This window comes from Achroia grisella, unplaced genomic scaffold, assembly GCF_030625045.1.
Source record: "Achroia grisella isolate CSIRO2021 unplaced genomic scaffold, CSIRO_AGI_Agris_v1 utg660, whole genome shotgun sequence".
In the NCBI taxonomy this organism is placed as follows: Eukaryota; Metazoa; Arthropoda; class Insecta; order Lepidoptera; family Pyralidae; genus Achroia; species Achroia grisella.
The window spans coordinates 5,683,171-5,707,387 of record NW_026712984.1 but is presented as its reverse complement, the minus strand read 5'-3'; the positions used below and the strand labels follow the sequence as shown (position 1 = coordinate 5,707,387).

The following is a 24,217-nucleotide window of genomic DNA, read 5'->3' as shown; positions in this document are numbered from 1 at the left end:
TAGTGATTAGAGCAGACCAGTCCCTACAAGCAGCACTCGTTCACGAGTATGACGTATGAGCCAGCCATCACTGCGCTCGACCATATTTAGGGAGCCCAATACTGCTTTCCACCTTGAGATCCTCAAGCCCATACATATCTTTTATAATAATATCACTGGACACAACGCCATCTAGTCCAAAGCTAAGCACAACTTGTGCTAATGTATACACTAGACAGCTAATAGAATATTTAGATACATTTTTTTAATACATAATATACATAGAAAACACCCAAACCGATACGAAGTTATACTCATGAACACAAATGTGTGTACCGTGCATCTTATTAATCTATACATATAAATAAAATGGGAGTGTCTGTTTGTAATATTGTAATAACCGTTATATAATATGAATATGCATATGAATGTATATACGGTACACATACCAAAATAACATTTTTTATAATTTTTGTCTGTCCGTCTGTTTGTTCCGGCTAATCTCTGAAATGGCTGGGCCGATTTTGACGGGACTTTTTTTGGCAGGTATCTGATGTAATAAGGAGTAACTTAGGCTACTTTTATTTTAGAAAAATAAGTTAATAATACCACGCGGACGAAGTCGCGGGAACAGCTAGTTGTGAATATGAATGGATGTTTATTACTCTTTCACGCAAAAACTACTTAACGGATTTTGATGAAAGTTTACAGTATAGCTTATACATCAGAATAATATATAGGCTACAATTTAAAAAGATATATGTAAATTGGGTTAAATAATAAATATCAAGTATGATGCAGACAAAGTTGTGCGGGTTAGCTAGTTGGAAATAAAACGGTGTGCTTTACCACCAGACCACTAGACCATCTTAAACGTAATTGATTCAATTCAATTCATAAAGAAGATTCACAACTAAATAATAAAAAAATAACTCAATCCATCATTTAATACTTATTTGACAAACTTAATTCATATAATCTATTTTTTTCCGATAGACAAATCAATTGGTACATGCATATCACAATAAGAAGCATGAAAATCGTCGCAACTCTTCAGTGCCGTTAAATCTTCTGTGAGGTCATTCGACGGCGCAAGAAACTTTAGGCCACTTGGTATTGTATTGTTTGAAGTGTTGTCTTGCAATTTTGCAGCGTTCCGAGTATGATACGTTCTGTTAGCAAAGAGATTATTTAGGGCGTTAGTTAGTTGAGACGGAGGGGGATGGCAACAAAGTGTGACATTGTCACAGTGGGAGTGGTCCTAATTTTCGTAAAATCAAATTTCAATATATTAAAACACGAAATTAAATTATGAACCTAAATAGTTCTAATTTCAAAATAAGTATTAGACGTTCTAATAGCAAAGAGATCATTTAGGGCCATCCATAATTACGTCACATGTTGAGGCGGAGGGGGGTGGCAACAAATTGTGACATTGTCACAGTGGGAGTTTCCAATTTTCGTGAGGTTAAATTACGAATTCAATATATTTAAATTACGAAATTTAGTAGGAGTGTCTGTTTGTAATATTGAAATAACCGTTTTTTACTAAATGCATATGAATATAAATAAAGTACATACACCAAAATAACATTTTTTACCATTTTTGTCTGTCTGTCTTTTTGTTCCGGATAATCTTTGAATTGGCTGGACCGATTTTGACGGGACATTTATTGGCAGGTAGCTGATGTAATATGGAGTAACTTAGGCTACTTTTATTTTAGAAAAATAAAGTTAAACTCCACGCGGACGAAGTCGTGGGTATGAACATTGGGTGGGGTGAATCACCCTATCTATTGCTGAGAACTGCACTAAAATCCTTTGCGTATTTCAAAAGAGATGACCTTACAGGCAGCGGCGACTTTGTTTTATACTATCTAAACAGATATCCTATGTAAAGTACATATACATACATACACTACGATCGATAGGAGTATAAATGCAATGAAAAAAGTAGCAAATCCGGGGATATGAGACGCAGATGAAGTCGCGCTTGTCAGCTAGTGTTAAAATAAAGATATCTCACTTATATTTACGGCAGGCGTCGTCTCGGTGCCTCTCCAGATATCTTCGTTGGCTGAACGCCTTCCCGCAGTGCAAGCATCGCCACTGCCACGAGTGGTGGCCGCGGGTGCGCTGGTGTGCGCGCAGGTTCGATCTGTTCGATAAGTTAATAAATTAAATTTAAAAAAATTGTCTGTCTGTCTGTTCTTACCAATCTCTAAAATTACTGGATGGGTTTTAATAGGATCTTCATTTGCTGATTGCTAAAGTTGTAAGGAGTGGCTATTTTATGTTAGAATTCATATTTATTTTAATAAAAAAATTTGCTTATATGTATAAATGTCACAAATATGAACACACATATACAAACAAATAAAATTAAAGTATCTTTATAATTCGAATGTGCATGAAAGTACATATATACGGTACTAATATAAAAAAAAACTTCAAATTTTTGTCTCTGTTCTTACCAATCTCTGAAACGGCTGGTCCAATTCTGACAGGACTTTCACTCGTAGATAACGTTATAACAAGTAACTTAGACTACTTTTATTTAATTTAATAAAAAAAGAATCATACATTGCGCGTTCATATAAACAAACAAACTCCTCAGCTTTATAATATGGGTATAGATTATTGTTATTAGTCAGGATTGAGTTACCGATCAGCAAATGTCCTGCCACAAAGCGGGTGCGGACAGGGGAATGGTCTCTCGCCGGTGTGCAGCCGAAGGTGGCCCTTCAGCACCCACGGTCGGTCGAAGCACTTGCCGCAATAAGAACATGTGTGGATAGCCCGCACTCGCCGCTCCAACCACGGTTTCAACGGCTGATTTCCATCTGTGAGACCGACTTCTTAGCATTTTTTTATAGATGTTAATGAAGTGGTATACCACGGTACTTGACATAATGGTTTACGCTGGCATGGCACTAGTCAAGGATGATAAAATGAACATTCAGGTCAGCCCGTCGCACAGTGGGAACTCGCCTAAGAAAGCCATCTCATAAATACTTTTTCTAAAACTCCGTGGATATGCTTGTATAATATCTCAAATTATAGCCAAAGAGTTACTCTATGATTATAAATATGATTCAAATCTCTGACTATTCATACTTCATAGAATAGAGCATCTAAAGTCAAGGAATGAAAAAAATACAAATATAATTTTGTAACTTAAATTTGTTTGGTATAAGTTTTTAGTATCAAAACAATATCAAGTCATATAGTGTGATACCATTTTAGAATGCTTAGAATGTGTACTTTACTATAAAACAAAAATGTATTTAGTTTAGTCGAATATTATTTAACTAAAAATCCATATATCGTTATATGTACTATTTTCTTTTCTCAGACTTTCACTTGGAGATTTGACAGTTGCCGAAGCTTGCCGAAGTTCTAAATTTGGTTTTATTTATTAGGAAATATAATGTAATTTGATGGCATAACATTTTTTTTTGCAGTTTTACTGCGTAAAATATTTAAATCGAGTATAATATCATGGTGATATTTGTTTTTTCTAAGTACGTATATTAAGATTTTCTTCTTTATTTGAGATTCTCTGTCTGAATATTCAAAAAAATACTCTTTGCTCAATTAATACTCTATATTTTATCTTTTGCCTTACTTTTATCGACTATTTCACACAGTATATAGTTCCCATTCCCATACAGACCTATTCTATACCGCATAATGATAAATATTTTTTATCAAGTAATTTTGCACACGTATATGATTATTATTAAGTATAAAATAGTGTATGTATTTGCATATGAAATATTAGTAGTAAGTTCTTCATAAGCATTTGTCATTACTAAACAATTGTTAATTACTCATCTCGCCCCAATGAGTGAATTCTCGTGTACCAGACGCGACTTAAGTGTCTTATTGATTTAAAGTGATACAAATTATTTCGTATATAGTTTGAGATAGAATATCTCAAACTATATACGAAATAATTTTACCGAATCTTCAGATGAAAATATAGCAAAAATTATCGCAAGTATTCAGAAGTCCTTCGTAACTCAGTTTCGTCAACGCTATACGAAATGTGGTCGAAAGAAAGAACAGTTTTTAAATAAAATAGCAATTGATAGGATGGTATTTTCACAGTAAATCTAGAAAAAACTACATGCGAACCTGAACCTCCTACTTCGACAGAGAAAAGAGGAAGACCTTCTAAAACGTACGAAGACAGTTCGGACAAAGAAACGGAAAAACAAGGCTTGCTTGATACCTGTGGACTTCATACTGAACTCATATGTACAGGGTTTAAGGGTTTCATCATTGATATTTTACGAGCATTGCCGGCAGAAAACTAGAATGAATTGAGCAATCTTAATGAATAATCTTATTAATGAACCGGCACATATAACAGCATATTCAAAACATTAAGCTCTTAGCATTTTCATAAAATTGGATCTGAACACAGAAGGCACAGTACGAAAATATGAGGAGTTGTTTGATAGCAAAGAATTACTTATTGTTTCCATCATACAGGTTGATTCGTGAAGCTAAACAATCGTGCTATCCGCGAAAATTATGTATAGAAATTACTAACGTTAAAGCAGAAATCAAATGTATGTACCATTTGCAGTGCAAAACCTACAGAGATGAACAATTTAGAAAAAGTACAAAATAAACCTGTCGATGAAACTTCCTATCAATATGGCCTTTCAACTTTGCATTCGTGGAACTTATTTTACATTAATTATCTTACAATCAAAATACAAATCAATACAAATGGTCTGCCACAACAACAGAAAATAAAGATTTAAAATAGCAAAAGAAGGCTTATGTACAAAGAAGGTTCAGAGAAGAACTTGGATTAAATATAGATAAACCGAAGCAAGTTAGTGGCAACACTAATGACGGCAATACAGCCACAAGATTTTTCCAAAATTATCATTGTATATCAGAAATTACTAGTATATATGAGGAATTAATAAAACTGTTTTATGTTATGAAATGAAATGTGAACGTGTGATACGTCACTTTTCTGTCTTGCCTCTTGGGCAACTTTCAGAAGATGCAGCAAGAGGCACGGGACAAAGACTATAGACAGTTCAGGCTTCATCATGCAAGACAATGTACGAGGGTAGCCTCTAACAAAGATTTTCTACACGCATTTTTATATACCTCTGACCCATACATAACAATTTTAAGAAAACCTTCCAATTAAAAATATTTAGTACTTTTTGATGAAGAAAAGGAGCTCTTGAGTGACTTGTAAGCTATTTTTATAAGAATTTTGGTTTTTTACGCTGACTTTTACTTATTTCTCTATAAACTTCTTAGGACATAAATGTAAGTCTACAAATTCTATATTTCTTGTATTCCTATATTATTTATAACTATTAGAAATATTTTTTCACTCACAAAGCATACAATATTTAAAAGTATATATATTTAAGATTATCAGGAAAAAAAATCATGTATATATCTTTATTAATACAGAAGTTATAGATTTATGAGATGAAAATGAGTCAAAGTTCCCACTGTGCGTCGTGACAAATTCACCAGGAATTTATCACGATGGTTTAAAAGGGAACTGCGAGGAGGTCAACCTGACAATGTACGTTGCTAGCAATAAGATCTACCGCTATCTAAGATTTCTTTAACTTATTTATTTAAAGTTTATTGAATTGTGCAATTGTTACAAGTATAAGTGTACCATCTACCACTTTCTGTCTTCTTCTACCTAAAGGTTGTCAGGAAGAGATTGCTTACGCTATCAGACCGCCTTTTGCCTTATAACTTACTATCTGTTTATGTTCTTTGTAATATACTTCTGGTGCAATAAACAGTAAATAAAAAAAATCAATAAAAACATTTCACACTACCATCTATTTCTTTTATGGATGATAATGGAATGGTGCACCCGCCTGCGCTAACGGTTTACGCTGGCGGGGCACCAGTAGAGGATGATAAGTTGAACATGAGGTCAGGTCAGTTAACCCATCGTAACAAATTCACCATGAATTATCACGATTGTTTCCAGAGGGAACCGCGTGGAGATCAACCTGATATGGTACATTGGTAGTAATGGGGTTATTAATCACACATACCTAACAATACCCTTCCCCCTTACTACCCTGTATTTCACACACACACACGCATATATACTCTTTTGTTTATTGTTATAGTCTGTTGTCAACTTGGGTATAGATTAATATTGTCTGTCTATAGTCTTACTGGGTGATCATTAATTATAGTCGAATTTCGACTACTACTACTACGACTACTGGGCGACCATTAATTCAATCAAATAGACAAATTAAAATCTTACCAATGTTTCCAAGTGGCATTCTCATCTTGCTCTATAACCGCCACTTGAAATAACTCTTTGCACGTCAACAACTCTTTATCCAACTTTTCTATTCTACTAATGGGGTCATCAGTCCATATAATTAACAATTCCTTGCCCCCTACTTCTTAATATTCTATCGATACATCCGCAACGATGGCCTGGGTCGAGGTTCGAACCCCTAGTGGTGCCCTCAGACGAGTTGGCTTTCAGCCGCTCTATAAGTCCTTCAGCAGGTTTGAAATGCCATCTGCACTTCATTTTAAATATGACGTCACGAAATTTAGGACTACCTCCCAACCGCTTATCAAATAATATCACACTGTCGTCACAACCGGGCGCTCCTCACCGAAGCATTAGGTAGCTCATTTGTTGGATCCTCCGTCCAATTCAAAAGGGGATCGAAATTAGGACGGCCTGGCCCGAGGTTCGACCCCTAGCGGTGCCCTCAGGCTAAAGTCGTATCCGTCAGGTGGGAGTTGGCCTTTAGCCGCTCCATAAGTCCAACCGCGGGTTTGGACTCGACCACTGGGCGACCACTAATTCAATGAAATAGACAAATTGAAATCTTACCAATATTACCAAGTGGCATTCTCTCATTCCCATCTTGCTCTATAACCGCCACTTCAAATAACTCTTTGCATGCCAACAATTCTTTATCCAACTTTTGTTCTGCGTTAGTTTTCATCATAGTCTTCAATTTTTCAGCAATCTTATCTATTTCAGCTCCTCCCTTACAATTAGTTTTCAGCGGTTCTCTTTTTTTTAATTCTTCTATAATAGGTGCTAACGGTTCCTTTCTATGTGTTTGCACTTCGGAATCTATTTTCACATTATTTTCTTTTCCTTTTTCAACTTTTCTTTTTCTACTTCCCCTCTTTCGGTAGAAAATCTTACGTTCCGTTCTACCGTCGCTGGATCTCAAATTGTACGCCGTTTCATCCCTTACCTTTCTTGGTACAGCGTTCCTTTTAGTTTCTGGTGAGATGACCGCTTTCTCGTTTTCTGATGCATATTCGTAGACTTCAAACTTGATGAAAGCTTCTTGAAACTGGCTACGTTTTAACAGTTGGAGGTAAAACCGCGTGGATATAGGCACTTTGTCGTGGTAAATAGTTTCATTACTTTTTAATAATATTTTTTCTTTCTTTATATTCGATTTTGTACGTAATGGTCTGTTCTCACCTGCAGATAAGTTAAAATTATATTTATTATGTAGTAGATGGTTTTAGCATAGTGACTTATATATATATTTATTGTGTTTATACATATTTATTAGTTCACACAAATACTAGGAATATTCATACATAAATAAAATATATAAATAAATTCTATTAGCAATAGTTATAAAGTAACATCACGGGTGTCACCTGATAATGCTGTCCATAGTAGGTCATGCATATGCGACAGCGATATAGCAACATTTACCTTTAACCATCAGGCGAGCCGTAAGCTTGTTTGCCATTCTAATAACATAAAAAAAGACCTGATGTTAATGTCTGTAAACAGTACAGTCGGAAGACCATTAACTAACCATGTAAAGTCCATACGGTCCGCCTTATGGTAAATGTATACAGTAATCTAAGGTCGCTTGAAATAATAAAGCCACTACCTGCGTTTTAACAATACTACCTACGTATTTAGGATACTGACGAAATCTTTTCACTCTATTTTTATTAAACTAATTATTTTAATATTGTTTTTAATATATAAATCTGTTATCTACATTATAGTTATCTGTGATTATAATATCTAATGAGGTTTAATAAATAATCAAAATTCTAAATTTGCAGCTACAATTTTAATACTAGTTACAATTTCCTACATTCTTTATATACTTTATAAAACAACCCGTGACTTACAACTCGGTAGGTGCTCACTTTCGTGGCAAATATTCTCCGTTTCATGTATGAAACTGTGTTTAATCGGTCGTACCGAATTTATAAAACATTTAGGCATTACGCTTATACTGCTGATAGGGATATAAAAACATAAATATATTGTAAAATACCAATTAAAAGTGTCCGACAGACATTACACCTACAGTAGGGCACTTGCTGTGACGCGACACAAACAACCGAATCGAAGTCAATTTATTTTAAGAATTCCAAATTCGAATCCAGCGTTCGCGGACATCGGCTGCCAGTGTCGACGACCGCCAGCAATTTTTCTTTATAAATGTTTAAGGTATTTGGAACTATAACGCAATATTTGCATTCCAGTAGGTGATTTTTGTAAAAGAATATTGAAAATGCGTTACATGGAATTTTCGTATCTTATATTTAAAAAAATATGTTATTGATATATTTTGATAGTATGGAATAGTTAAAAGTATATATATATATATGTTTAAGGACTTTTATTAAGGTAAGTTTTACCAATGTACTTGGATTTTTTTTAAAGGATGATAATGGAAAGGTGCACCTGCCTGCGCTAACGGTTTACGCTGGCGGGGCACCAGTGGAGGATGAGAAGATGAGCATGAGGTCAGGTCAGTTAGCCCATCGTGACAAATTCACCGGGAATGTATCACGATGGTTTCCAGGGGGAACCGCGTGGAGGTCGATCTGACATGGTATATTGCTAGCAATCATTACTCCACATTACTAACAATCCTCTTCCCCCCTGTACTTGGATATACACGATGTATAAACTGTCTTTGTGTGCACCTATTCCTTAGTAATTTTAGCCAAGCAGCTTCCTTTATAGGTTGTTTTAGGAGAGATATTTCAGTAAAATTACAAGGCACGCTTATTTCAGGTCCTGTCAGGTTGACCTGCGGTTCACCCTAGAAACCATCGTGATGACCACGTGAGGATTTGTCACGATGGGCTAACTGATCTGACCTCATCATCTTATCATTCCCCACTGGTGCATTATAAACTAACGTGGGTACAAATAAGTCATATGTCACATTAATATATTTGCGGTGTAACACATCGCTTTATTTCCGACGATCGGGGGTTCGATTCCTCGCACAGTGCAAACATCTGTATTTATGAGTACGGCTGTTTGTACCGGTGTAGGTGATTTCTATGTATTTACAAAAGAAACATCTAAGTATTTATATTACTCGTAGTTGTCTGATACCCATAACACAAGCTGTACTTATAACTACAATGGGGCTAGATGGCGCTGTGTTAATTCTCCAGGGTTATTTATTATTATTATTTGTAAAATAATGTTTTATATGTGTTAAATTTTTAATATTTTTTTTAGTTTTAGAAATTAGAGAACCTATAAAATATTACTTTATTTTGCTTCAATGGTTAATCTCACTCTCCATTCGATCAGCTCAAACACAAGTATCATTTAAAAATAGACCAAGATCTCATTATCTCTCTTCATAGTACATATTATTATTTGTTTTTTTTTTCATTTCTTCCAATATGTAGGTTTATATATTTATCCCTAATATATATATGTATATTTAGTAGTATAGTAAATAGTGTCTTATGTGTGCCACCTACCTATTATACATAGTACATAAGTCCTCTTCTAGATTGTCAGTAAGAGATTGCTTTTAGCGATAAGACCGCCTTTTGTAATGACTTTACTATTTACTGTGTTTTCTTGTTTCATCTGTGTACACAATAAAGTTTTATTATTATCATTATACAAAAATTCTCATCTCCCCTCTTAAGGAGAGGAGATGGCAACTTACCCCCGGCAGAAGCACAGTCGGCGGGGTTCAGGGCCCCAGGGAGAGAAACCGGCGTACAATACAATTATTATTATTAATATGTTTTTGAAATTAGCGTACAATGTTTTTATAATCCACATCTAATTATAATAACCTACCGTTTAGGTCAGTACTTGATATAATGATTGGTACATATTCGTATCGGTGTATTAAATACCTACTGATACACTGATAGCGTAAGCTTTTGATACGGACGCGTAGTAAATATTGGAGTTTCAGCTTTTTCGAAATGCTTTTATGATAAATCGCTTATTGTGGATCGTTCGGAAGCTTTTGATTAGTGATGTTAAGCGACTGATAGACGTACGAACTTTATGTATTGGGTTTTTAAGATCGCGAACTTAAAACTGAGTGACTTCTAATTCAGATCCTATTATAGTATTTGTAATTCTTAAACTTGTTCTTAAAATTGTTCTATTAGTTTTATATATTGTAAAATTTATAATATTTGATTTGTACTTTTAAATTAATCCTTATTCTGTTTGCCACATTCTGTTTTATTTTCTTTTCCTAAGTCACTGAAAAGCTGTTATTGGCTTTCTCTAGATATGTACTGTTGATTAATGTATTAGATTGTAAGCTGTTGATTTTCTAATAAATAAACAAATAAACTTATATCGTCTACACAAGTGAAGCTTTCTCATACTCATGTTCAAAATATCTTTATTCATGTAGGTCTATTACAGTCTCTTATGATATGTCAAATCTACCGTCAGTTCGGAATGATTTTGAGATGAGAACTGACAAGAAACTCAGCTCGTATTTTTTTGAAATAAATATTATATATATTTACAATACAGATTCATTTTTGTATTCTAATTTGGGAGAATAGAGTGACCGCTGTATCATAGATAATATCATAGACTATAATTGAAATGTTCATCCTATGATACAGGGGCGGATCGTGATTGTGTGGGGCCCTGGGCTAAATCTAATTAGTGGCCTACCTAATTATATTAGTCAACTAAGAAAATACAACGACCTGAAATTCCCCGTTCCTTTCGATAGACACACACTTGCATGGGTTGATTGATCTCAGGGTTGCCAACCTTATGATAGATTTTTTAACATTCTAGATATTTTTTTTTATTCTAAATATCGTTTCAGTGGGGACTGGGGGCCCTTTGTATCTTCGGGGCACTGGGCTGTAGCCCAAAAAATCCCTTAGGTACATCCTGCTATGATACCTTCATCCCCATATACTGTCGGTCCGCGGTTCGCGTCTTGGCACTCCCTTTTCTTTGCGGAATCCAGACCCTCTTAAGAATTAATTAAGAGAATTAATCTTTTTCTTACTTTTTCGGGGCTCGTGGCCCGCAATCCTGCAACACGTACAACCCAAGACGAGTTACGAGTAAGATTTCAAATCGGTTAAATCTCCGACGAATTTACGTATTACGGTGACACACAGACAAAAAAGATCTTCGAGCAATATGTACGCGTACTTGCTCGTACGTCTATCACCCCCTTTATGTGAAAAATGTAGATAATAGCGCGCGCGCGGTGCTGACGCCGCGCGGGGGTGAGCACGGGAGGGCGGCCATCGATTATTCGGCGTCGAGCGTCCGTCGAGTTCGTACGCGCCGTGTTTAAATTTAGAATTGCCGCTCGAATACGAGACGCCGGGAAATGTTAAATTTTTGGGCGTCATCCGTTTCTTGTGTATTTATGTTCACGTAATCAGTGTTGTGACTTATGTGACGGACAGGCCGGGACCGAAAGGTGGGCAGGCCGAGCCGGCGACATGGGCAACTCGTGCAGCTCGGGGCAGGCCCATAAGGATAAGGACAATTTGTCACAACATTCAGAAGAGTGAGTACTACCTAGTTTATGAATATCAGTTGACGCGGCATGAAGGTCAAAACGCTACAATACTCTTGTTAGCTGAATGGTCGTAGTGAAAACAAGCGTCATGCCTTGTCTTATTTGTCCAATATTGTCGAGCGGTGGTCGACTAAGATAAGCATGTGTTGGAATCGTGAAAATAAATCAATACACTGAAATTCAGTTACAGGTAGCAGGAACATAAACAGACTATTAGCATATAAAACGATTTTTCTTTTCTAAAGAGAGAAATCTAACATCTTCATTAAAGAGTAATCAATGTAGGTACAAACTAATTGTAATTAGAAATTTTGGGAAGTTATGTCGGTACTGACACTTTCCTGATGAAATATATAAACCCTACTGATACTGATATAATACTGAGTAATTATATTTTATTGTTACGATTATGTAAATACTTAATTTCCTGATGAAATATACCCTACTGACATTAATATAATTTATACGTATAAATAAAATTGGAGTGTCTGTTTGTAATATTGAAATAACCGTTTTTTTACTACATGCATATGAATGTAAATACACCAAAATAACATTTTTTACAATTTTTGTCAGTCTGTCTGTCTGTCTGTTTGTTCGGGCTAATCTCTGAAATGGCTGGACCGATTTTCACGGGACTTTTTTGCCAGGTAGCTAACTTAGGCTACTTTTATATTAGAAAAATAAAGTTAAATTCTACGTCGCGAACAGCTAGTACTGAATAAATATAGATTATTTATTTAATTATTATTACTAGTGATTACCCAGTGGTCGAAATCCAACCATAACTAACTTAACATTAAAGAACATAGACAAATAGTATTAAAGACAAACAATCTATCCTCAATTTGACCACAGACTAACAATAAACAAAAGAGTATATATTCATGTGTCAAATACATGGTAGTGTGTGTAATGTTTTTTTTATCGATTTAATAGATTTTATGCCTAAAGAAAATACTTGGATCCTACACTTCTCTTCTATATAAACTACTAGCTGCGCACGCGACTTCGTCCACGTAAAATGACGATACTTCCATATAACCTTTCAACCCTTGTTTTGCATTAAAAAGTAGCCCATGTCCCTTGTCAGGGTCTAGACTACCTGTGTACAAAATTTAATTTAAATCAGTTCAGTGGTTTCAGCGTGAAAGCGAGACAGACAGACAGACAGATAACTCTGTCTGTCTGTCTGTCTTTCGCATTTATAACATTAATAAGGATAAGTATGCGAAATTTCATACTCGTCTGTCCTGACAATTTTTGTAAAAGGTATAGGTATATTCAGTTAATTGTATAATTCCAATAAATATGACAATATAGGTATTAAATTGCTTTGTTTTGATGGTGAAAGGATTTTGCCATTGTTATTTAGTAAATGGATATTAGTCTGTGACTCACCATTATAGGGCCATAGTACATGGAGTCTAATAAGAATGAAACTATTATCTAAGAAATTATATTTGAAAATCTATGTTCAACTTTGATCTTTTCAAATTAACGATTTATCAGATACTAACTGTACCCACGACTTCGTCCGCGTGGAATTTAACATTATTTTTTCTAAAATAAAAGTAGTCTAAGTTACTCCTTATTACATTAGCTACCTGCCAAAAAAAGTCCCGTCAAAATCGGTCGTTATTTCAGAGATTACCCGGAACAGACAGACAGACAAACAAACAGACAAAAATTGTAAAAAATGTTATTTTGGTATATGTGCATGTAGTAAAACGCTTATTTCAATATTACAAACAGACACTACAATTTTATTTACATGTATAGATGTCTAAAATTCACCAATTTATATACATACTAGTTGACCCGCGCAACTTCGTCTGCCTCACACTTACATGACATTTATCGTTATGTTTCCCCCAATTTACACAATATCTTTTATAATTATAACCTATGTGTTATTCTGAAGCTATATTACTGTAAAGTGTCATCACAATCTGTTCAGTAGTTTCTGCGTGAAAGAGTAACAAACATCCATCCACACTTACGAACTTTCGCGTTTATAATATTATAAAGATATATTGTTATAGCAACTATAAATTAATGTACCCACACAGCAATAAAGATTTTTTCTATTCAATTCGGTCGAAAATATAATTCCCTAGTCTGTGATGAGTCAGGGATGTCTCAGGTTTTATCCGACTTTATTAATCTATACATATAAATAAAATTGGAGTGTCTGTTTGTAATATAGAAATAACCGTTTTTTACTACAGGCATATGAATATAAATACGGTACATACACCAAAATAACATTTTTTACAATTTTTGTCTGCTTGTCTGTCTGTTTGTTCCGGCTAATCTCTGAAATGGTTGGACCGATTTTGACGAGACTTTTTTAGGCAGGTAGCTGATGTAATAAGAAGTAACTTAGGCTACTTTAATTTTAGAAAAATTCTTTTATTTTAGAAAAATAAAGTTAAATTCCACGTGAACGAAGTCGCGAGTACAGCTAGTTTATAATATAGAGGAAAGGGGATTTTTAGTAATGTGGACCTAGCAATGTACCATGTCAGGTCGACCTCCACGCGTTTCCCCCTGGAAACCTGGAAGAAGAGCGGCTTTTACATGTTTGCGAGGGTGCTACTCCTTAACCCACTCTCGGAACTGCAACTGACTTTCATAACAGAAGTTTTTTAACCATCTTAACGCTGATGACCTCGGTGGTATAGCGGTTTAGCACACTGCTTTACTTCCGATGGTAGCGAGTTCAATTCCTCGCACGGTACAAATATTTGTATTCATGAGTATGATTGTTTGTATCGGTCTGGTTGTTTGCTATGTATATTATGTATGTATTTCCAAAATCTAAGTATTTATTGCTTTGTGTTGTCTGCCTGGATTTATGTATGTATGTGTATTATTATTATTATTGTATTATGTTTATTGTATATGAAGCAGCGGACACTGAAAACCAGCGTCGTGGCACCCCGTCACGACATATGCTGAGCGGAGACCTAGTTGGTACTCTAATTATTAATATAAAATGTAAATTAAATTTTAAAAATTATTTTCAGTGTACCAAATAAACAATTTTCTTTTCTTTTCTTTTTCTTCTTATATCAGTTGTCTAGTACTCATAACATAAGCTTACCGTGGGACTAGATGGCGCTGTTAATTGTCTAGGGTTATTTTTGTTTATTAGCTCTCGACCGGCAGGACTAACTGACGAAACAAAACTCTGTCTCGCGGGCTATTACAAGTATGACATGCAACAGTTTTTTACCTAATAGGGGCAATGAAACACGCGATACGCCTGTTGCTAATCTGTTACCGAGCCATATATACCACTGCCCATAGATGTCTGAAATGGTAATAACAAGATGAATATGGCATACATTAAGTCCTGACGGAACTTTCCTAGCCTTTAAAAATATTGCGGTTTACTAATATCCGGCAATTTAGTAATTTATTTATATTCGTCCGCGTGGAATATAACTTTATTTTTCTAAAATAAAAGTAACCTAAGTTACTCCTTATTACATCAGTTACCTGCCAAAATAAGTCCCGTCAAATTTGGTCCAGCCATTTCAGAGATTAGCCGGAACAAGCAGACAGACAGACAAAGATTGTAAAAAATATTATTTTGGTGTATGTACCGTATTTATACTCATATGCATATAGTAAAAAACCGTTATTTCAATATTACAAACAGACACTCCAATTTTAGTTATATGTATAGACTAGCTGTGCCCGCGACTACGTCCGCGTGGAATTAAACTTTGTTTTCTAAAATAAAACTAGCCTAAGTTACTCCTTATTACATCAGCTAGCTGCCAAAAAAAGTCCCGTCCAAATCGGTCCAGCCATTATTAACCAGCCAGCCAAAGATTAGCCGGAACAAACAGACAGACAGACAGACAACAATTGTAAAAAATATTATTTTGGTGTATGTAATGTACTTATATTCATATGTATGTAGTAAAAAACCGTTATTTCAGTATTACAAACAGACACTCCAATTCTATTTATATGTATAGATATATATAGATGTATAGATAGATAATGTTTGTATGCATATATACTAAAAAAAATTGTCGCGAACTTTAAGAACTTGTCGAAAGCCGAGATGTCTCGTTTTTTAGCACCTTGAGCAGCAGTTATTATTTGTGGCAATGAAAATCGCTAGGAAGTCATTGTAATATAAAGTTATGTGTTTTTTTTTGGCTTATTGCGTGTTTTATAACTGTGAAGATCGCGCGGAAACTATTGAACTATTAAATAATGGTAAAAATTATTGTGAAATCATCGCGTTTTATTTTACTTCTTACTAATAATAAAGCTTTTTTTCTGAGTACTCTAATGCTGTTGGCCGCAGCTGGCCTTTACAGCCTCACCGGACGATAGGCGGCGAGTGCTGATGGCACTCCAAATCCGTGGATTTATGGAGCGGCTGAAGGCCAACTCCCGCATGACGGATCAAAATTAAAAATCAAAAGAAAAATTCATTTATTTTAGAAAAATAAACTTAAAATCCACGCTGACGAAGTCGCGGGTACAGCTACTATTGATATAGATATATAATCTATATAATACGTAACACGTGAAACAAAAACTTTCTGTCCCATTTTTTTTTAAATTGCGCGGACTGATTTGTATGAAATTTCCTACACTTATAGTTTATATAGAGAAAGAGGGCAGAATGCTAATATATTTTCTTGACTATGCCTAAAAATACTTTAAATCGATATAAAAAAAAACATTATACACACTGTCATATATTTGACACGTACGCATATGTCCTATGTTTATTGTAAAAGTCTGTGGTCAAATTGAGAATAGATTAATATTGTTTCTCTTTAATATTACTTGTCTATGGTATTATTGAATGTAAATTTAATTATGGTCGTATTTCGACCACTGGGCGACAACTAGCTATCATAAAATCATCAACAAGCCTATGGCGCACCTTGGCATCCGGCCAGAAATGTTTAGTGTGAGTATTTAGATTTTTTTCATGCTGTTTACATGCTATAAGTACCTACGTATGTTCCTACAGGCAGACTAGATAAGTTTATGTGTACATTGTTCCACATATAGTTTTATTTATTTTCGTTTCCACCAATTATTAGATATTTTTATTTACATTTTGTTTTATGTATTTAAGAACAAGATTTCAACAATAAAATAACAATAATACAACAAACTATATAACAATGGGCCGACACTTGAGTAAAAATATACATCAGTCATAGTTGTCAGAGCAGACCAGTCCCTTTAAGAACATTATCTACATTTAGTACATATTTAAGAATTTTTTTTTTTATAATTGACGCTTTTTTATACAGAAATAAAAAATATATATACTAGAAATATGAACCTAAAACTAAAAACTTAAAAAAATATAAAATAATAACTAAAATATATTAGGAGCACCCTTAAGGTTCGGAAGATACTGGCAGCGTTCCCCCTTTGAATAGCCATACTATTTTTTGTCCGAGGTAGCTTCCAGCTCTTCGGTCCTCTGTGATGTCGACTAACCTTTTTGTTATTTCCTTAAAAAGCCTTATAGTGCTAAGACCCCACAAACCAAGGGTCTTGACACCGAATGGGACAAAATAATTTTAAGATCATTACATTTTATACATATTTACGATCATTTATTAAATTGGAATGACAAATTATGCCTGTGGATGAGAAGTGGCAACCATCAACGAGTGCCATATAACACATTCTGATGTCATGTACATCTCATGCGTTGCTATTCTTGATGATTATGCTGTTCATTTCATTCATAGTTTAAGAGCTGACTCAGTGGAGCTCTCACTACCTTCTACGATCTTCTATCAATCTTTTTAGTTGTTGTCACGACACGACTCCATCTTTTTCCTTAACTTGTTTGATATAACTGTATCTCGGTCTTCCCCTTCTTCTCTTTCCATCTATTTTTCATTCGATAATATTATTAATAAGTTCGTCGTGTCGTATCAAGTGCCTCGTGCCCAGTGGTAACAATGTACCACGTTAGGTTGACCTCAACGCAGTTCACATTGGAAACCGTTATAATCATCGCCTGCTTCTACTTTATCCCATTTATATGTCGGCGAAATATATTTTTCTCTTCCATTCATCCCTGTTCGCAGTCATCTCGTTATTTATTTATTGAAAACCATCATGTTAGGGAGGAAAGGGTATTGTTAGTATGTGGACTGATGATCTTATTGCTAGCAATGTACCATGTTAGGTTGACCTCGACGCGGTTCCCCCTGGAAACCATCATGATAAATTCCTAGTGAAATTGTCACCTAGCCCATGATGACAATCACTGACCTGACATCATATCATCATCCACATGCTCCACGATGATGTTCAAACCCTTGAAACCAGCGTGATAAGTTCTGGGCGAATTTGTCACGATGGGCTAACTGATCTGACCTCATGCTCATCTTGTCATCCTCCACTGCTGACCCGCCAGCGTAAACCGTTAGCGCAGACGGGTGCACCATTCCATTATCATCCATAAAAAAATGTATCATGATAAATTGGTCGTGAATTTGTCACTATAGGCTACCTGACCTGAACTGAACTGAACTCATATTCCTCTTACTTCTTATTAATATTATAAACGAGAGATTTGCGAGTATGGATGGAAGGATGGATGTCTGATACTCTATCATGCAAAAACTATTGAATGGATTTTAATGAAAATTTACAATAATATAGCTAGGTGACCCGTACAACTACAAATTTACATAATATATCTTTAAATTATAGCCTCTACATATTATCATTACTACATAGTATAAAACAAAGTCGCTGTCGCTGTCTGACCGTCCCTATATATACTAAATTATTTAAAACTACGCAACCGTATTTGGAGAGGTTTTTTTAATGGATAGAATGATTCAAGAGAAAGGTTTATATGTATAATACGAAGCCGGGGTGAGTAGCTAGTTCTGATATACAAGTTATATTACTGTGAAGTTCATCAAAATTCGTTCAGTAGTTTTTGCGTGAAAGAGTAACAAACAACCATCTATACTCACAAACACTCGCGTTTATATTAATATAAGATACATCAGAATAACACGGCTATAAAATTCACAAAGGTGAAACCGTGGGCACAGCTAGTATTAATAAGCGTAAAGAAAAGAATATGTTTAACTTAGGATTTGGAGTTGAAAATAGTACTTTTGCATCTTCTAAATTAGTTTGCTCTACTGTACATATGTACATACTAACCTATGTGTATATATTTGTACGGAGTATGTACACATGAATTCAATAGTTTTTATGTATGTAGTGTGTATGATTACATAGTGATTTCATTCGCTAACAATGTACGAATATAGCTATAAAATAAAAAGACTGATCATACTTACTGCACGGGATTTTCATTTAATGTTAGACATAGACAACTATATTAATTGTAACAATTTCCATACGAATTTCCATACGGAATTCCATTCAACTCAATCAACAGACTAAAAAATAAGTGTCAAGGTTCTTGATTTAAAAATGACGATTTTTCCACACAACCTTGCATATCCGCTTTCAACCTCTTACAACCCTTGTTTCTCATTACAAACTAGCCTATGTCCTTTCTCAGGGTCTAGACTATCTGTGTACCAAATTTCATTTAATTCGGTTCAATAGTTTTGCCGTGAAAGCGAGACAGACAGAGTCTGGCAGAGTTACTTTCACATTTATAATATAAGTAAGGAGTAAGGATAATAATCTCAAGACAAATCACACAGCGCCATCTAGACCCAAATTAAGCTAGCTAAAGCTTGTGTTATGGGTACTATATAACTAACACAAATACATAGATATATATTTTTCGTAAATACATACATATTATACATAGAAAACACCCAGACCGATACAAACAATCATACTCATGAACATTTGTAAATGTTTGTGCGAGGAATCAAATCCGCGACCATCGGAAGTATTGCGGTATGCTAAACCGCTAGACCATCGAAGCCGTCAAGGTTAATTTCTTTCATTCTGTCCTATCCTATATTATAAAGAGGTAAACAATAAAAATTAGTTTTAGTTTATAATATTTAGTTAGTTATTAGTTTAATTTTAGTTATTAGTTTTGTTTAATAATTAGTTTTAATTTATAAAAAATATTTTTTTTAGTTTTTTAGGGGTTTAACACTGTAGCACGGCAACCTACATAGATCTATTGTGCTCGCCCTTTTTCAAAGTTCACTACCTAGACCCGTCAGGGACAAGAATTGAAGGATATTCTTAAGAACGCTGTTTTTTTATCTCCTCAGGATATAGTTAATACTTTCTAAAGGAGATATTACGTTTATGCATGAGTGGCCTACAACCATGGTTATGTGGTGCTTCCTCTTCGGCTTTGCAATATCTATACATTACGAGAATGGTTAAAAAATAAGAAATTTTACAGTTTAAAGATTTTTTTGACAATATGTAAATATCGACTAGAGAGATCTTTTTAACTATTATTATTATTATTATTTCTTCCTGTATAGTTAAATATGTATAATTTTAAACAATACTATTTTGCATGCCACTACTATGGCAAAATACATGATACTATGCTTTAATTATCATCTTTAATACTGTGTTTTTTGAGCAAATAAATTATTATTATAGATTTTTGTTATGCACAGGCCTAAGTTTGCCATGTGATTATATAATTGACTGTACTATCATTCTATCACTATATCATGTTTTTCACTTTACGCTACACACAACAATATTACTAATCGAGACGCGACATCTTAACTGTACTAATTAGTACACTTGTACGTGGTTAATTTGTTTCGTATCCAGGGTTGCCACTTTGCAGTTTTCAAAATGGTACATAATCTTATCTTAATAATATTATAAACGCGAAAGCTTGTAAGTACGGATGGATGAGTTTCTTTCACGCAAAAACTACTGAAAGGATTTTGATGAAACTTTACAGTAATATAGCTTATGCATCAGAATATCATATAGGCTATATTTTTTATTAAAATGTAATACGAATAAAACCGCGGGCACAGTTATCTTTGTATAAAGTTAAGATAGTTAAGGCTTGTATTATGGGTTCCTACATATTATATGTACCTACCTTAGAGATGGATGGACTGTGTGAAAGATGATATGGTAAGAAAGGAAGTAAATAACGCCATGACTGCGAACAGGGATGAATGGAAGCGAAAAACATATTACGCCGACCCCAAATAAATGGGATAAGGAAGAAGCAGATGATGATGATGATGATGATAGAAAACACCCAAACCGATACAAACAATTATACTCGCGAATACAAATGTTTGTGCCATGCCAGGAATCGAACCCGCGGCCATCGGAAGTAAGGCGGTGTGTTAAACCGTTAGACCACCGAGATCGACAATGAAATAAATAATCTAGTCATATTGATTTAGAAGGATAAAGTCTGGGAAGAAAGTGGCAAATCCTGACGAATGATAACCCTGTTTATGTTCATGATCTTCGGCATGTTAATTGTCCTCCTTGTGACAATAAACTGAATTTAGTTTAAATTGATCATTAAATTAGTTTAGATACGATCAAATTAAAGATAATTCTAATCTATATTATATATATAATTTCATTTAATGTTAGACATAGACACCTATATAATATAGATTGTACATAAACTGGCCTTTTAAACAAAGTAATTCAATTGAGTTTCTTGCCAGTTCTCAATTGGATATATACTGAACTGTAATGGACGGTAGGGAAAAAATTAAAATTATAATGTAAAAAATTTGACGTTCATAAGCGGCTAAAATGTCCTATATGAATAAATGATTTATTAATTTGAATTTATATAATAATATTGAAGTATTTGTTTGTAATTTAAAATTAACGGCTTTTATGTGAATGCATATGGTACTTACATATAAAATTAATTTTGTCTGTATGTTTGTTCCGGCTAATCTCTGACCGATTTTGACGGGACTTATATTGGCAGGTACCTGATGTAATAAGGAGAAACTTAGGCTACCTTTATTTTACAAAAATAATTTGAAATTAGTACCTAGTAAAGTATGTAGTAAGTAAGTAAAGTAGTAAAGCTAGTACCTAATAAAAAAAATCGATCGTAAATCTCTTTTGAAGACGGTTGAAAAGGTAATGTCGAAGGAACTTTCTTCTGATCTAAATTATACTGAACAATATGACCTACGAAACAATGCAAATATTGTTAAGACTATGCAAAAAGAGAGAAGAATTTAAAATTTAAATCGAGCTTTTGAGAAACGTAAAACAAACTTGCACATAGATTTTGTTTATCTTCGTGACAATGAAAGACAAAACAGTGAAGTAGATTTTGTAGTCTTCCGCGGGAACAGCTAGTCTATGTAAATATATATAACTCAAAGGTGACTGACATAGTGATCTATCAACGCACAGCCGAAACCACTGGACGGATCGGGCTGAAATTTGGCATGCAGGTAGATGTTATGACGTAGGCATCCGCTAAGAAAGGATTTTGAATAATTCTACCCCCAAGGGGATAAAATAGTGGTAATAATGAAAGTTTGTATGAAACTTTGTCAATTTTAAACCGATAGGGCTGAGACTTTGCATGCATAAATCTACTATGACGTAGGCATCCCCTAAGAAAGATTTCGATAAATTCCACCCCTAAAGGGATAAATTAACGCGAGCGAAGCCTCGGGCAAAAGCTAGTTATTAATATGAGAGGTTATTTATGGATGATACCATATTTGGACTACGATGCACCATTAACAAGGTCAGCTTCGATCTAAGCGTGTTTGTTTCAATGGTTACAAAACATAACTAGATGATTACGATTCGTCCTGCGCGTCACATTACGTACATATAAGGTTGCCAACTATACTTTATAATAACGTAGCCTGCTATATTTTATACTGTTACATACAAATAAATAATAATAATAATAGTAATAAATTTATTTCATTAACCAGGATGTTTTACATATCAACAATCACATATTCTTAATTATATTTTTCCTTAAAATGGGGCTGGGATCTCCTTGTAAGCATAATTAAATACTTGTGATAGGAGATCACGCTCTTCTAAGGTTATTTATTATTATATTAAGAAAATAAAGAAAGAATATAAAGTAGGCAAAAATACTTTATTTTCAAACTTCACTGTGATGCGTAAAACAAAATATTCATTGTGGGTTGTGACATTTGTCACAGCTCTAGTGTTAAAAGCACACAAAAATATGTCTTTAAAGCAATAACAAAATGAAATATGAATAATACTTTTTTTTTTCAAAATACATTTTATGTTATCTGTGCTAATCCTTTTTTTTTCCTATCTAAACCAATTTATACGTTTTTTATTTTGTCAACAAAAGTTGCCAACCCTACGCATATATAATATATACATACACAAGAATGTAATTTGTTCCGTACGTGTACTGTGTTACAATTGCTATTTATTTTGCGCAGTTGTCACAAGAAATGTCATGTTTTGGGTGTTTATTGAGTATCTAAAAGCATAACTTACTAGTTCCTATTATTTATTTATATATATGGTAGTATGTCGTTGCAATATATATTATATGTTTACTCAGTTGTTATGCACCTATATTTATGTATGTATAATATTATTATTATTATTTTTATTACGTTTTGTATTCTCGAATTTCTTCGGTTTTGTAGTTTAGAGTTACGGGTTATACTGATCAAGTAATTCTAATATATTATATTTATAGTTGTTTTGTCTTCTTGCAAAAAATTACGTACGATACGACAGGTGTTTAATATTGATGCTCTCAGCATTGTGATATATGTATTCGGCGGTAGATTCAAAACACACAGGCTGTGTTGTAGGTTCGTTGGTATTACGACTACACTGGAGCACGCACTCCGCAAATATTATTATATGTATATATATACATATGTATATATGTTTTATATATCTCTCTTTTTACGGGGGTAATACGTTCAAACACGCGGGCCTTAGCCAAGTGTGGGAGAGGTTGTGTTGTGTGATGATATTGTTGAGGAGGTCAAGAATTTTCGAGTTATGCAGGTATTTAGTATTGTAGCTTTTTGTAGGAGATATGTTTTGGAAGGGTGAATATTTAATGTTTGCAGATTTTTTTGAAGTGTTTTGGGTACAATACCCGTAGAAGAAAGTACAATAGGTACAGTATGTACAGTTTCAGCTCGCCGTTGTGTTTTTACAAGTACAAGATCCTGGTATTTTGAAACTTTATCTGAAATGGTAGTTTGTATATTGTGTGTATTAGGTACAGTATATTTATATGTATGAAGGTATCTGCAGAATACCAGCGTCGTGGCACCCCGTCATGACATATGCTGAGCGGAGACCTATTTGGTACTATACTATAAAACTTCAAAATTTTTTTTTGTTATTGTTATGTGTACCAAATAAACTAATTTTCTTTCATTCCTTCTTTACTAAAGCTTGAAAATCATAAACTTCACCTCTTA

At 34.2% G+C, this 24,217-nt stretch overlaps 2 protein-coding genes across 2 annotated transcripts in view; one reads left to right on the top strand and one right to left on the bottom strand.

Annotated features, from left to right (window-relative positions):
* Positions 1 to 958: 958 nt before the first annotated feature.
* On the bottom strand, positions 959 to 8,313 carry LOC131849695 (zinc finger protein 181-like). The gene is made up of 5 exons (XM_059199807.1): positions 8,149 to 8,313; positions 6,869 to 7,471; positions 2,645 to 2,822; positions 2,006 to 2,137; positions 959 to 1,151 (listed from the first exon to the last, which is right to left on the bottom strand). The coding sequence occupies exons 1-5, from the start codon at positions 8,243 to 8,245 to the stop codon at positions 959 to 961; spliced, it is 1,203 nt and encodes a 400-aa protein (XP_059055790.1). The 5' UTR covers positions 8,246 to 8,313.
* A 3,245-nt stretch (positions 8,314 to 11,558) lies between these two features.
* LOC131849694 (uncharacterized) overlaps positions 11,559 to 24,217 on the top strand; it is a 58,626-nt gene continuing 45,967 nt past the window's right edge. The window contains exon 1 of the mRNA XM_059199806.1: positions 11,559 to 11,801. Coding sequence (XP_059055789.1) covers positions 11,734 to 11,801 — 68 coding nt within the window. The 5' untranslated portion in view covers positions 11,559 to 11,733. The remainder of the gene's footprint in view (positions 11,802 to 24,217) is intronic.